This window comes from Rhinatrema bivittatum, chromosome 2 (assembly GCF_901001135.1).
Source record: "Rhinatrema bivittatum chromosome 2, aRhiBiv1.1, whole genome shotgun sequence".
NCBI lineage: Eukaryota > Metazoa > Chordata > Amphibia > Gymnophiona > Rhinatrematidae > Rhinatrema > Rhinatrema bivittatum.
The window spans coordinates 724,101,366-724,114,068 of NC_042616.1; the positions used below are offsets into that span (position 1 = coordinate 724,101,366).

Here is a 12,703-nt window from a genome sequence, read left to right on the forward strand (position 1 = left end):
CAACACTCCGTCTCTCCGAAGACTCGCCGCCACCACCACCATTACCTTGGTGAACACCCTCGGAGCTGTCGCCAGACCGAACGGAAGAGCACAAAACTGGAAGTGAGATCCCAGGACCATAAAGCGCAGAAATCTTTGATGGAACTCTTGTATCCCTATGTGCAAGTAAGCCTCCGTGAGATCTAAGGAAGCCAAATACTCGCCTTTGTGTACCGCCGCTATGACCGAGCGCAGGGTCTCCATCCGAAACCGCGGTATGCGCAACGCCCTGTTGACTCGCTTGAGATCCAGAATCGGCCGAAATGTGCCCTCCTTCTTGGGAACGATGAAATAGATGGAATAACGGCCCGTGCGTTGCTCGGCGGGCGGCACAGGCACTATTGCACCCAGCGCCTGCAATCGCTCCAGGGTCTGAGCAATTCGCTGTTGCTTTACCTGAGAACCGCTGGGAGAGATAAGGAACAAATCGCGCAGGGGCCCTTGCAAAATCTAGGGCGTAGCCGTGAGATATAATGTCGAGGACCCATTGGTCTGAGGTAATTGTGGCCCATTCCTCCCGAAAGTAAGAGAGTCGTCCTCCTACCTCCGGGACGGAGGAATGGACCGGCGTCCCTTCATTGAGCCGCCTTAGAGGTGGCGAAGGTATGAGACGCCCCTGCGCGTGCCGGCCTTCTACCACGAAAGGAAGGAGTCCATGACTGGGAACGCGGAGACGGCTGTCGGGTAGCAAAAGAGGACCCCCTTCCCGAGCGAAAACGGCGTTGCCTGCGAAACCGTCCGCGAAAGGTACCCGAAGGGCGAAAAAATCTAGGCTTGTCCTCTGGCAACTTAAACACTTTATTCTCCCCCAAAGATCGGATAAGGTCTTCTAACTCGGTGCCAAATAACAACTTGCCCCGAAAGGGAAAGGAACCGAGTTGGGCCTTGGAGGAAGAGTCCGCCGCCCAATGACGCAGCCAGAGTAACCTCCGTGCCGACACAGCCGAAGACATAGACCGGGCCGAAGTGCGGAGGAGGTCATAAAAGGCATCCGCGGCGTAAGCCACCGCGGATTCTATACGGTTTGCTTGCTCTGCTTCATCCGGAGGCAGATCTTGAGATGTCAACATCTGTTGTACCCAACGAAGGGTAGCCCTTTGTACCATGCAGCTGCAAACGGCCGCCCGTACTCCCAAAGCCGAAACCTCAAAGATGCGCTTAAGCAACGTCTCCAGCTTCCGATCCTGAAGATCCTTAAGGGCCGTACCCCCTGTTACGGGAATGGTGGTATGTTTAGCCATGGCAGTGACCGCCGAATCCACCCTTGGCACCCTAAGGAGCTCCAAGGAATCCGCAGGGAGAGGGTAAAGCTTATCCATAGCGCGGCTGACCCTAAGAGTTGCCTCCGGATTATCCCATTCCCGGGATACAAGCTGAAACAGTTTATTATGAAAAGGAAAGGCATGCGCAGGCGTGCGGAGCCCGTCTAATTCAAAATCCCCTGGCTGGGAATTGGAGTCAACCTGGGGTACTGGAATCTTTAGTTCCCGAAGAACATGGGCAATCAAGGGATCCAGTTCTTCCTTATGAAATAAGCGGAGTATCTGAGGATCATCCCCCTCAACCGGGTCCGTACCCCCTACATCCATATCAGGCCCACACCCTTCCACTGAGAAAATTGTCCATTTAATCCTACTCTGTTTCCTGTCTTTTAGCCAGTATGTAATCCACGAAAGGACATCGCCACCTAGCCCTTGACTTCTTATTTTTCCTAGTAGCCTCTCATGAGGAACTTTGTCAAATGCCTTTTGAAAATCCATGTCTTTCTATATGCTTAATTAATAGCAGGTAATGGACTTCTCCTCCAAGAACTTATCCAATCCTTTTTTAAACACAGCTACACTAACTGCACTAACCACATCCTCTGGCAACAAGTTCCAGAGTTTTAATTGCACGTTGAGTAAAAAATAACTTTCTCTGATTAGTTTTAAATGTGCCACATGCTAACTTCATGGAGTGCCCCCTAGTCTTTCTACTATCTGAAAGAGTAAAATAACCGATTCACATCTACCCGTTCTAGACCTCTCATGATTTTAAAACCTCTATCATATCCCCCCCTCAGCCGTCTCTTCTCCAAGCTGAAAAGTCCTAACCTCTTTAGTCTTTCCTCATAGGGGAGCTGTTCCATTCCCCTTAACATTTTGGTAGCCCTTCTCTGTATCTTTTCCATCGCAATTATATCTTTTTTGAGATGCGGCAACCAGAATTGTACACAGTATTCAAGGTGAGGTCTCACCATGGAGCGATACAGAGGCATTATGACATTTTCCGTTTTATTCACCATTCCCTTTCTAATAATTCCCAACATTCTGTTTGCGTTTTTGACTGCCGCAGCACACTGAACCGACGATTTCAATGTGTTATCCACTATGATGCCTAGATCTCTTTCTTGGGTGGTAGCTCCTAATATGGAACCTAACTGTGTAACTATAGCATGGGTTATTTTTCCCTATATACATCACCTTGCACTTTTCCACACTAAATTTCATCTGCCATTTCGATGCCCAATTTTCCAGTCTCAAAAGGTCTTCCTGCAATTTATCACAATCTGCTTGTGATTTAACTACTCTGAACAATTTTGTATCATCTGCAAATTTGATTACCTTGCTTGTATTTCTTTCCAGATCATTTATAAATATATTGAAAAGCACGGGTCCCAATACAGATTCCTGAGGCACTCCACTGCCCACTCCCTTCCACTGAGAAAATTGTCCATTTAATCCTTCTCTGTTTCCTGTCTTTTAGCCAGTTATGCATTTATTACATTTTACATTAAAAATATCAAAGTATTCTGAGGTAAAAATGCACTACTATGATGCCAACCAGAAATCCCTGCTGCAGGCTGCACCTCCTGCCATGCTCTATCCTCAGGAGAGGCAATTCTTGGCTTATGCACTCCAGTGCTTTGCTCCATCATGGGTGATGGAACATTGGAATGCCATGACAAGCAGGTCAACTGTGCCTTGGAATGCAAGCTCTGTGCCAAGAATATGGATGGTGCCCTACATGGCGCTGGGTCAGAGAAAAACATAACTTGGTACCATGGCAGTCTTCCCCACCATGGACAGGGTTGGGGACCACTGCTTTAAACAGCATCCAGTGAGACATCCAGAGCCCACAAATGCAGGCCTTGAAGCTGCTGACCGCCAGCTTCTAGGCACTGAATTCTTCCACACACTTCTTTTAATTTAAACTTAAAAGTTCTGTTTGAAGAGTTGCCGAATCACAGCAAAAATTAAAATAAGCAACAAAGCAATAGAGAAGGCACAAGGCCAAAAAAGCAGAAACATTTTAGGAAAAAACTGGAATATAACCATACAAAAACTCAGAAGACAGACTAAGGACTCATGTGCACGTAACTCCGGTTCACGCTCAATAAAGTATTTACGAAGCTTTGTGATCTGGATCCAAGTCGACACTGTTGGATGAAATCACCCATGCTTTATGGCTAATTCGTGCCTACTTGTTGAAGAAGAACCCAACCTGCCATGTTGAACAGCTGCCAATCCCCCCACACCTCCATTTCCTACCTTACATAAAGTTGTTGGCCAGATATCCACCTCTCCAACGCCCCCCCCCCCCCAAAAAAGCCTAATGGGTTGAAAACTAAATACGACAGAGCTGACAGTTCCTGGTACACTTGTATTAATCTATTCATGCCAAGTGAAAAGACCAGTTCCCTTTCAGACCTGAATACATTTACTTGGCTAACGTTAAGAAAATAAAAGTCACTCAGTTCTGAAAAGGGACTGATCCTTTTACTGACAACAATCAATGAAAGGACCAATCACTGGTTTTTTCATCTGAAGGAAGCTGAATAAATTAATACTAACATGCCAGGGGCTATCAACTCTATTGCATTTAGCCTTCAACCCATTTTGAGGGGTTTGCGAAGTACAGATTTGTCCAATGCCTTTCTTTAAGGTAGGGAAAATGGGGACCTTGGTTCCTGCTTGGCATACTAGGTTTTTTTCAATATTCAAGTGTCTGGTCAGTGACAAACGTTATCCGGGTAACTTTACCAAATTATATTCAGAGAGAGACTTACCTGGTTAGCTCCCGCTAAATATTCTGACCATAGTTAGCCAGTTAGCTAACTTTTTGCTCATCATACCACTGAACAACATTTGTGTGTAACTGATTAAAGCCTCTTGGTAGACATTTGGGACAGTGAGAGGGCCCTGCCTTGCTCTTGGCCTAGCTTTGAGGGACCACAGGAAGCCTGGGGCATGGCTGCTAAGTCTCTTTTTGTCTGTAATGCTCAAATATAAAGATGTGCTGTGAATGCATATTTACATTATGATGAGCTTTAGAAAGACAATCTGAATAAGAACAGAAGGCAATTTGCCCCTCCCTTCTCAGGGAAGGTTATAATAGCACCTCAAGCATCTTCCCCCTGGGTGGGAAGGGAGGGAGGTAAACTGGATTCTATTATTTGGATTTCATTTCCAAAGCGGACCAACAGCGGGCAACAGAGCAGTCAAAGCACATTCGGAGAATTGTGTTACATTCTGGCCAGTCAGATCCTAGGCATCCTCGGATTTATAGTGAAGCACTTTGGAATAGTTAAGTAAATTATGGTAGTTACTGTTTGCATGGGCTCAGCTGAGGTGCTGCAGTGACAATTTAAGGAAGCTGGCTTCTCCAGCAAGACTGGATCCCCCTCCCAAGTCTGTCTTTGCAATTGCAGAGTCTATTTTCCTTTCAAAATACAAGAGTGAAAACAAGATGCGACGTGCATTCCTGGCTGTGGTGAGCCCTAATTACTTCTGCAAATTGAGAGGCAGGCAATGTGGCATAAGCAAATCAAACTTCAAAGCAGGTTTACAATTTCTAAAACATGATATAAAACAGTTATTAAAAAGAAGCAAAACTGTTTTTTCTAAAATGTGAATTATACCGGAGATATATTAAAACTTGTTCAGAGAAACAATATTTCTGGATAGAGTTATGTTTATTAGGCAAATGAGAGCTTTACAATCAAAGTTTCAGGGACTATGGAAGTCCCTTCTTCAATAATCAGATCAAGACTGGATTTTTGCAAGCAGCCTCTTTCAGTGGTGGTTTCGCGGGTGCTGTTCAACCGGTGTTTTCTGCAATGAAATCGAACCGTAACCCAACCAAAAAAAATCTGACAATGCTTTTTGCAGCTTCATCCAGGCACTTTCCTTTTTGGATTTGAAGCACCATCTAAACCAGGCTATTTCCTGCTGTAAAACAAACAGTGCATTAAGGGCTCACCTCTTCTGCTGTCCAGAAGGAGGCCTGCGCCTTTTTATACATTCTCCACATATCAGGGTACTGGACTGGGAAGATGACAAATCGACGTGGAGTTTTTCTCAAGAGAGGCTCGTCATCTGGTGTGAAGCCTGAAGAAATAGTCTTAAAAAAAAAAAAAAAAAGATACACTTCAAGAATTTAAGCATTAAATCTACTAATCTTTCATTAGCCACTTGTTTCTGTTCTTAGCACACCTTGGTACTTAAATAGCCTCCTGATCTTTTTCTGTTACACAAAGTTTGCGCATGTACTTAGCCAAGGCCTGGTTGGTAGAACATGTGAAAGACATGTCAAGTAAAAGGGACCCTTGTATGCTCCATTTGTCGGCCACTACTCCATGCATTTAAGTAAATTGAGGTCCCAAACAATCTTGTTCCCCATTTCATGAAACAACATCTTAAGATCAGTGAAACACCATCTAGCTATTACCATTTTAGAATTTCCAGAATATAGTTTCTTATATACAGACTAAGAGAAAAATTGTACTAGCAATATTTTACGGAAAACACAAAAGGAGGTTTCGAAATTTTACATAGCGTGGACCAAATAGCATGTCAGAACCTAACTATCGTGCTGATTCAGTAAAATGTGCGGGAGAGCCGGCGCTCCGAGGCAAGCACCCGCTCTCCCGACACATGCCCAGGCCACTCTCCTGGGTGCGTGATTCTCTACGCAAATGAGGGCCCGCGGTAAAAGGGAGGTGCTAGGGACACTAGCGCGTCCCTAGCGCCTCCTTATTGGCAGAAGCGGCGGCTGTCAGTGGGTTTGACAGCTGAAGCTCAATTTTACTGGCGGTTGTCGAGCTGACAGCCACGGGTTCGGAAAACGGACACCAGAGGATGTGGTTAGTGCAGCTGGGTTCAAAAAAGGTTTGGATAAGTTCTTGGAGGAGAAGTCCATTAATGGCTATTAATCAATTTTACTTAGGGCATAGCCACTGCTATTATTTGCATTAGTAGCATGGGATCTTCATAGTGTTTGGGTAATTGCCAGGTTCTTGTGGCCTGGTTTTGGCCTCTGTTGGAAACAGGGTGCTGGGCTTGATGGACCCTTGGTCTGACCCAGCATGGCAATTTCTTATGTTCTTATGGGAAAATTGGTTATCATCTGCTAATTTTCGTTCCTGTAATACCACAGATCAGTCCAGACAAGTGGATTTTGCATCCCTACCAGCAGATGGAGGCAGAGAAAAAAAAACTTTGTGGCACTGCTACATAACAGAGAGTGCCACCTGCAGACCCTCGGTATTGACCTGTACCCAAGCCACAGAGTAGCTACCATTCTCCCTTTCAGGGCAAACAGGAACACAGGGTTTGAAACCCCTGAACTGAAGCCTCTCATACTTCCAGAAAAAAAAAAACCCACCTTGATAAATATTTAATTCAAAAACAACTTATGTACAGATTACAAACATCTCTGATATAAGGTGTAAACCACCAAAAGGAAATTCAGTCTTTCAGCAGCAAAGGGATGGGTCTCTGGACTGATCTGTGGTATTACAGGAATGAAAATTAGCAGGTAAGAACCAATTTTCCTTTCCTGTTCATATACAGATCAGTTCAGACAAGTGGGATGTACTCAAGCTTCCCTATACTGGGTAGGAACCCAAATGCTCAACTCCCTTCAGGAATCGAACCACATCAGGATGAGAGGCCAAATACCTCCCCCTCAACTTGCTCTTAAGACAACCCAAGGCTGAAACCTGGACGCGGAGCGAGCTATAGGCTAGACCCTTAGACAACCCCTGCTCCAGAAAGGCCAAAATGTGATGGTCGCCCACAGTAAGGGGATCCAGCCATTGTTGAATACACCTTGACTCAAACATCTTTCAGACCCTGACATACGCTATAGAAGTAGCCTGGAGTAACGTGGAAATTACTGGCTCCGAATATGCTTTCAGGTGCAAGCGCTGCCTCTCAAAAGCTAAGCCGCGAGACATGTATTAGATGTATTTCTAATATCCCGTCGAAATATGTAAACCGTTGTGATAGCATTACTGAATGACGGTATATAAAACTCAAAAAAATAAATAAAAGTTATCCTCCCGATCTGAAAATATAGGTCCTTGTCGCAGCAACCCTGGCAGGTGAGCCAACCTGAGGGGCCCGTCTATCGCAAGATACATTATATCAGCACAGTCCATTTTTAAGGACCTGGCACCCATTGCTGAGACATATAAATTGAATACCTAAAATTAAACAGGCCCCATTGCACCGATGATGCACCAAGTTCAGCTTCTACAATCTAGCAAATTCCCTGCTAGATGATCAGCAGAAACAGCCTTGCTGCCTCCACGGTCTCAAAAACTTGCATTATTCCACCATGCCAAACGCGAAGGTGAGCTGGGAATTGTAAGGCAAATCTAACTTGCTTTTCAATAAGGGTGGAACAAATCGGCACATATGCCCTTTCAGCGAGTATGTTGCGTGTCCCGTCCGTGCTTGGCCCGTGTCCAGGCCTGCTCACCTAAGTCCTCCACCCCAGCTGCAGCAGCAAGCACAGCCAGGCCTTGGCGTCCCGCGGCAGCGGTCAATGGGCCTTCCATCTCCAGCCAGGCCTCACGGCGGGGCTCGGCGCCCTCTGTGGTGTCGGCCCCGCCCGGCTCCTTAAAGGGCCATGGCAGAACCCAGCTCCACGCGCACCCTGATTGAACGCTGTATAAGAGGAAGAACCTGCCTGCACTTCCTTGCCTTGGCAATCGAGTCGATCACGCCTGTGATTTCTAGTTTGCCTGCGAATCCAGTCTTTGTTCCAGTCTCGTTCCAGCATCCTTCTGTTCCTTCGTCTCCCCAGGTAATACCTCTCGGACTGTCTTCTCGGTACTGACCTCTGCCTGCTCTTGACTATGTTGATCGCCGCCAGGATTTGACTTTTGTCTGTTTCCTCGACCACGTCTGCACGCTGCCTGGAACCTGACCGCTGCTTTGCCCGACTACCCACGGACTGACCAATGGAACTTGACCCCCGTTTGACTGACTATCCACGGACTGACCACTGGAACTTGACCCCCGCTTGACTGACTATCCACGGACTGACCACTGGTATTGACCTCTGCTTTGGCTGACTATGCTACCTTGACTCTGGCCTTGATCCTTGCCATTCACTCAGACTCTTTTCTGGCCTTATATGGCACCCCGGACTTCTAGCCTAAACATAGACTGCACACCCTTGATCGTGGTGGGCACACCTCTGAACTTTCTCTCAAGGAGATCCTGCAAGGCCCACCTAAGACCAGGAGGACTGGGTAACCAAGGGCTCAACCTGAGGGAACCCCGGGTTGCTATTGGTGAAGCTCCAGTTAGCCTCTGTCTCCTCCTGTGCTCCGCCTCCTGGTGGCAGGTGCTCTCTGGGTCTGACCAGGGAGCCTACCAATCCTGCACTAGGCCAAGGGTCCACCTCCCTGCGCAACAGAGTAATCCTGAAATACTTGAGTGCGTTGATCCTGGTATAGAAGCTCCGATTTCTTGCGGAAGGCTTAATTGATAGCCTGCTTGTGAGAAAAATTGAGAACTGCTATCACAATTTGGGGACATGGATCATTTTCTCTTCTTGTCCCTAAATGATGAGCCTGTTCTATTATCACTACTCCTTGAAATTCCAACAGGCCCAAGGCCTTTGATAACCATGTACATAAAATGCATGACAAGCTTTGAATCCTCAATTTTATTTCCTGCACTTTCAGTGTTTTCTCCATCGCTTTCAATTTAGAAACAAAGGCCACTAAGCCGTCTTCCATTACTGAAATGCAGCCCTCTGTGATGTCTAAATGGAGACCAAATTTAGACAAAGTTTTTAAGGTCCGCAATCTGTTACAAAATTGCAGTTAATATATATGCTGCCAGGATCTATAATTAATAGCAGAAAAGGCTTTGTAATCAGCTAGATGTGCACCGATTTTGAGGAGATGGTATCCAGAGTTAGGTCCTCCCAGGTTCACCACATCACGTGAAACTCTGCACGTTCTTTTTTATATATTCTGAAAATCAGACTGGCTGAGAGTCCTCAAGAACAAGTTTGGGAAACATTAACCTAAGGTGCCTAATAACCTTGCACCTGCTTTGCCCATACTGCAAGTCCCTTAACAACATATTTGTGCCAGCCCACAAAGACTGGAAGGAGAACGATACATCACAACATACTTGCATAGGTGTGCATGGGCTTTAAGAATGTAGAAAAATGCTTGCATTCACCCTCATAAGATGCAAGAAGGTAGAGGTGTGCTTGCATTGGCAGTGGTGGTGTGTGACTGCCATCTTGTCAACCAGTACAGAGGAGGAAAGCTACAGCAACAGGCCAGCAGCATAGATAACTGCAAGGAGAAGGAGAAAGAGTACTGCAATTGGGGAGGCACAGAAGGATGATGGTCAGCAGTAGCCTAGTGGTCAGAGCAGAAAGCTGAGAACCAGGGTAGCCATGGTTCAAATCCCACTTCTTCCATATATGCTTCTTGTGATCTTAGGCAAGTTACTAAACCCTTCATTACCTCAGGTAGCAAGTTAGATTATAAGAAATATGTACCGTATGTGATGGCAATTCACTTTGAGCTTTGATTTGGAAAAGATGAATAATAAAATCTAAATATGGAAAAAAAAATATAAAAGGGGGACCCATCCACAAAAGTTTGCCCAGGGCCACTTAAGTGGTTAAAGCAGTCTTACAAGTCTTCAGTCCTCCCTCTCCTCATGCCTGGTCCTCTCAGGGCCGGCACAACCCTAATGTGCAAGACACTCACTTGCACAGGGCGGCAGCCTGAGGCCGAGACAGAGTGAGCTGCTGGTGCCACTGTCCAGCAGTCGCCAAACTGCTGCACGGCGGTTCACAACCCTCCAAGCAGCGAACTTGAGGAAACTGCAGAGCCATGCAGCAGTTTCCACCCACCGCACAGTGAAGAGGAGGAGCCATGACAGGTGGTTCCCAACCTGCCATGCGGCAGAGAGGAGGGAGCCGCAAGGCCACGCGGCAGCTCCCAACCCGCCACCCACTCTGGCAGAAGTTTTACTCTCCTCCGGTGCTGTGATTCCCACGGCTGTGCGGGCTTTAACGCCAGCGGTGTGGCGCAAAATTAATGTTATTGAGCTATCTGCTGCTGTTTCTACCCATTGCTGCATTCCCCTCAGCAAAATAAAGGTGCGTGTATCATTGTAGTGCTGGCTGCTGTGCCACTCTGTGCTTGCCTCCCTCCCCTTGCTGTCTATCCCACAGAACCCTGAAAAGTAGTGTTTGTGTGTACAAATGAGAGAAAGGACCTCTGTGTGAGTGTGCGTCAGAGAGGGAAGGAGGGAGGACGCGCGGGTGCGCGTCAGAGAGAGGAAGGGAGGGCTTATGTGTTTGTATATGAGAGGGAGGGAGGGCCTGTGTGTGTGTATATATATGAGAGAGGGAGGGAGGGCCTGTACGTGTCTATATGGGATGGAGGACCTTTGTAGGAGAAAGGGGGAAGGAACACGTGTGCATATGAGAGAAAGAGAGAGGAACATGTATGTGTGAGCGAGGGGGAGTGTCTATGTATGAGTGTAAGTTTGTGTGCCACCATCTCTTCCAGTCTAGATAATCTCACAGTAACTGGAAATCAGTTATGGAGAGCAGAGGATTTTTGTATCCTTATTAGTTTTAATTATTGCATGCTGTTTGAGGTGTCTGCAATTTTGCAATATTTTATGAAGTCTGGGAAATTTTTTAAATTTTGCATATAAGATTTTAATTATTGGATGTTCAAGTCAGCTGTTTTGAAATAATTTTCTTATTAGTATATTTTTACTATTATGATTGATGATTTATATTTCTTGATATTATTGTTTGATGTTTAATGAGGAATGGTGGTTTGGTTTTTTTTTGTTGCACAGCATAAAGTCTGGCTTATTGCAGTTTCCAGTACAGCTTTTGTCTGCATGTTTCTATCTATGCTTTATGGTCTCTGTATTTGGTGAGGACCTGATAGTGGGGCTACATGTGTCTGAGGTGAGATATTCTGCTTACATGTAGTTTCTGTGTAGGGATCTATAGCAGTTTGGCTTGTTCTGTTTTCCTAATATGTGTTTTAAGGCCTGGTATAATATTTGGAGTGGAGGCATAGACTAGCAGTTAGAGCAGTGGATTCCAAACCAGCAAAATCAGCGTTCATATCTCACTATGGACAATTTCACTCTCCATTGTCTCAAGTGCAAAATTAGACTGTAAGCCACCTGGGGACAAGGAAATACCTACAGTACCTGAATGCAATCCACTTTGAAGTGCCAAAAAGCAGAATATAACTAAAATAAATGTGACATGTTGCCTTTTTATAGGAGTGTTACTACTGAAGTGCTAGCAGTAAGTGCTGTTGTGGTATGGGAACTTTAGTATATTGTAATTGTAACTCATTTTATTCATGGCTTTCTGAGAGCCAAGTCCACATCCCATACATATTGCAATAGGTTTCCAAGTATCTTTTTTTTCAGGGTTTTCTGGTTAGCACCGCAATAGTGCAAATAAATAAAATATATATGTTGCAAGTGATATTTTTACTTCAGAAGATTGTACTTTGCAAGTCCATTTCATATAAAATCTCCACCTTAACCAAAGTAGAATCAGGCTGCTGGCACTAACTTAATAAGAAGATAGAGCAGCTTTTAAATGAGAACAAGGGGGAAAGCAGACAGTCCCCCAGAAGTGCATGGTTCGGAGGAATGTATCTTTGAAGGATACTAATGAAACAGAGTTAGGGCATCCCAACAGAGATGTTCCAATAAAAGAAAATGTAGTCCATGTGCCTATAAGTAAAGACTCACCTGACCTAAAGAATTCCAAATTATCCCTGTCAACTGAAAAGCAGGTTGTTAATACAAACAAAAAACACACTTTGAAATTTCTGTATGCCAATGCCAGAAGTCTAAGAAGTAAGATAGGAGAGTTAGAGTGTACAACAATGAATGATGAGACTGACATAATTGGCATCTCAGAGACCTGGTGGAAGGAGGATAACCAATGGGACAGTGCTATATCAGGGTACAAATTATATCACAATGATAGGGAGGATCAACTTGGTGGGGGTGCGGCACTTTATGTCCAGGAGGGTATAGAGTCCAACAGGATAAAAATCATACAGGAGACTAAATGCTCAGTAGAATCTATATGGGTAGAAATCCCATGTGTGTTGGGTTAGAGTATAGTGATAGGAGTATCCTACTGTCCGCCGGACAAAATGGTCAGCCAGATCGATGAAATGCTAAGAGAAATCAGGGAAGCAAACCAATTTGGCAGTGCAATAATAATGGGAGATTTCAATTACCCCAATATTGACTGGGTAAATGTAAATTCAGACAAAATCTCAAGACTTGGCTTTTTACACGAGCCTACACATGAACCCCTCTTCTATTCACCCTTCCCCCCCGCCCCTCCCCTCGCT

The 12,703-nt window shown here is 45.4% G+C and overlaps 1 protein-coding gene across 1 annotated transcript in view; it reads right to left on the minus strand.

Moving 5' to 3' along the window:
* The window catches only part of RRM2B (ribonucleotide reductase regulatory TP53 inducible subunit M2B), an 87,890-nt gene that overhangs the window by 68,490 nt on the left and 6,697 nt on the right, over positions 1 to 12,703 (minus strand). Inside the window, exon 2 of the mRNA XM_029591835.1 lies at positions 5,281 to 5,421. Coding sequence (XP_029447695.1) covers positions 5,281 to 5,421 — 141 coding nt within the window. The remainder of the gene's footprint in view (positions 1 to 5,280; positions 5,422 to 12,703) is intronic.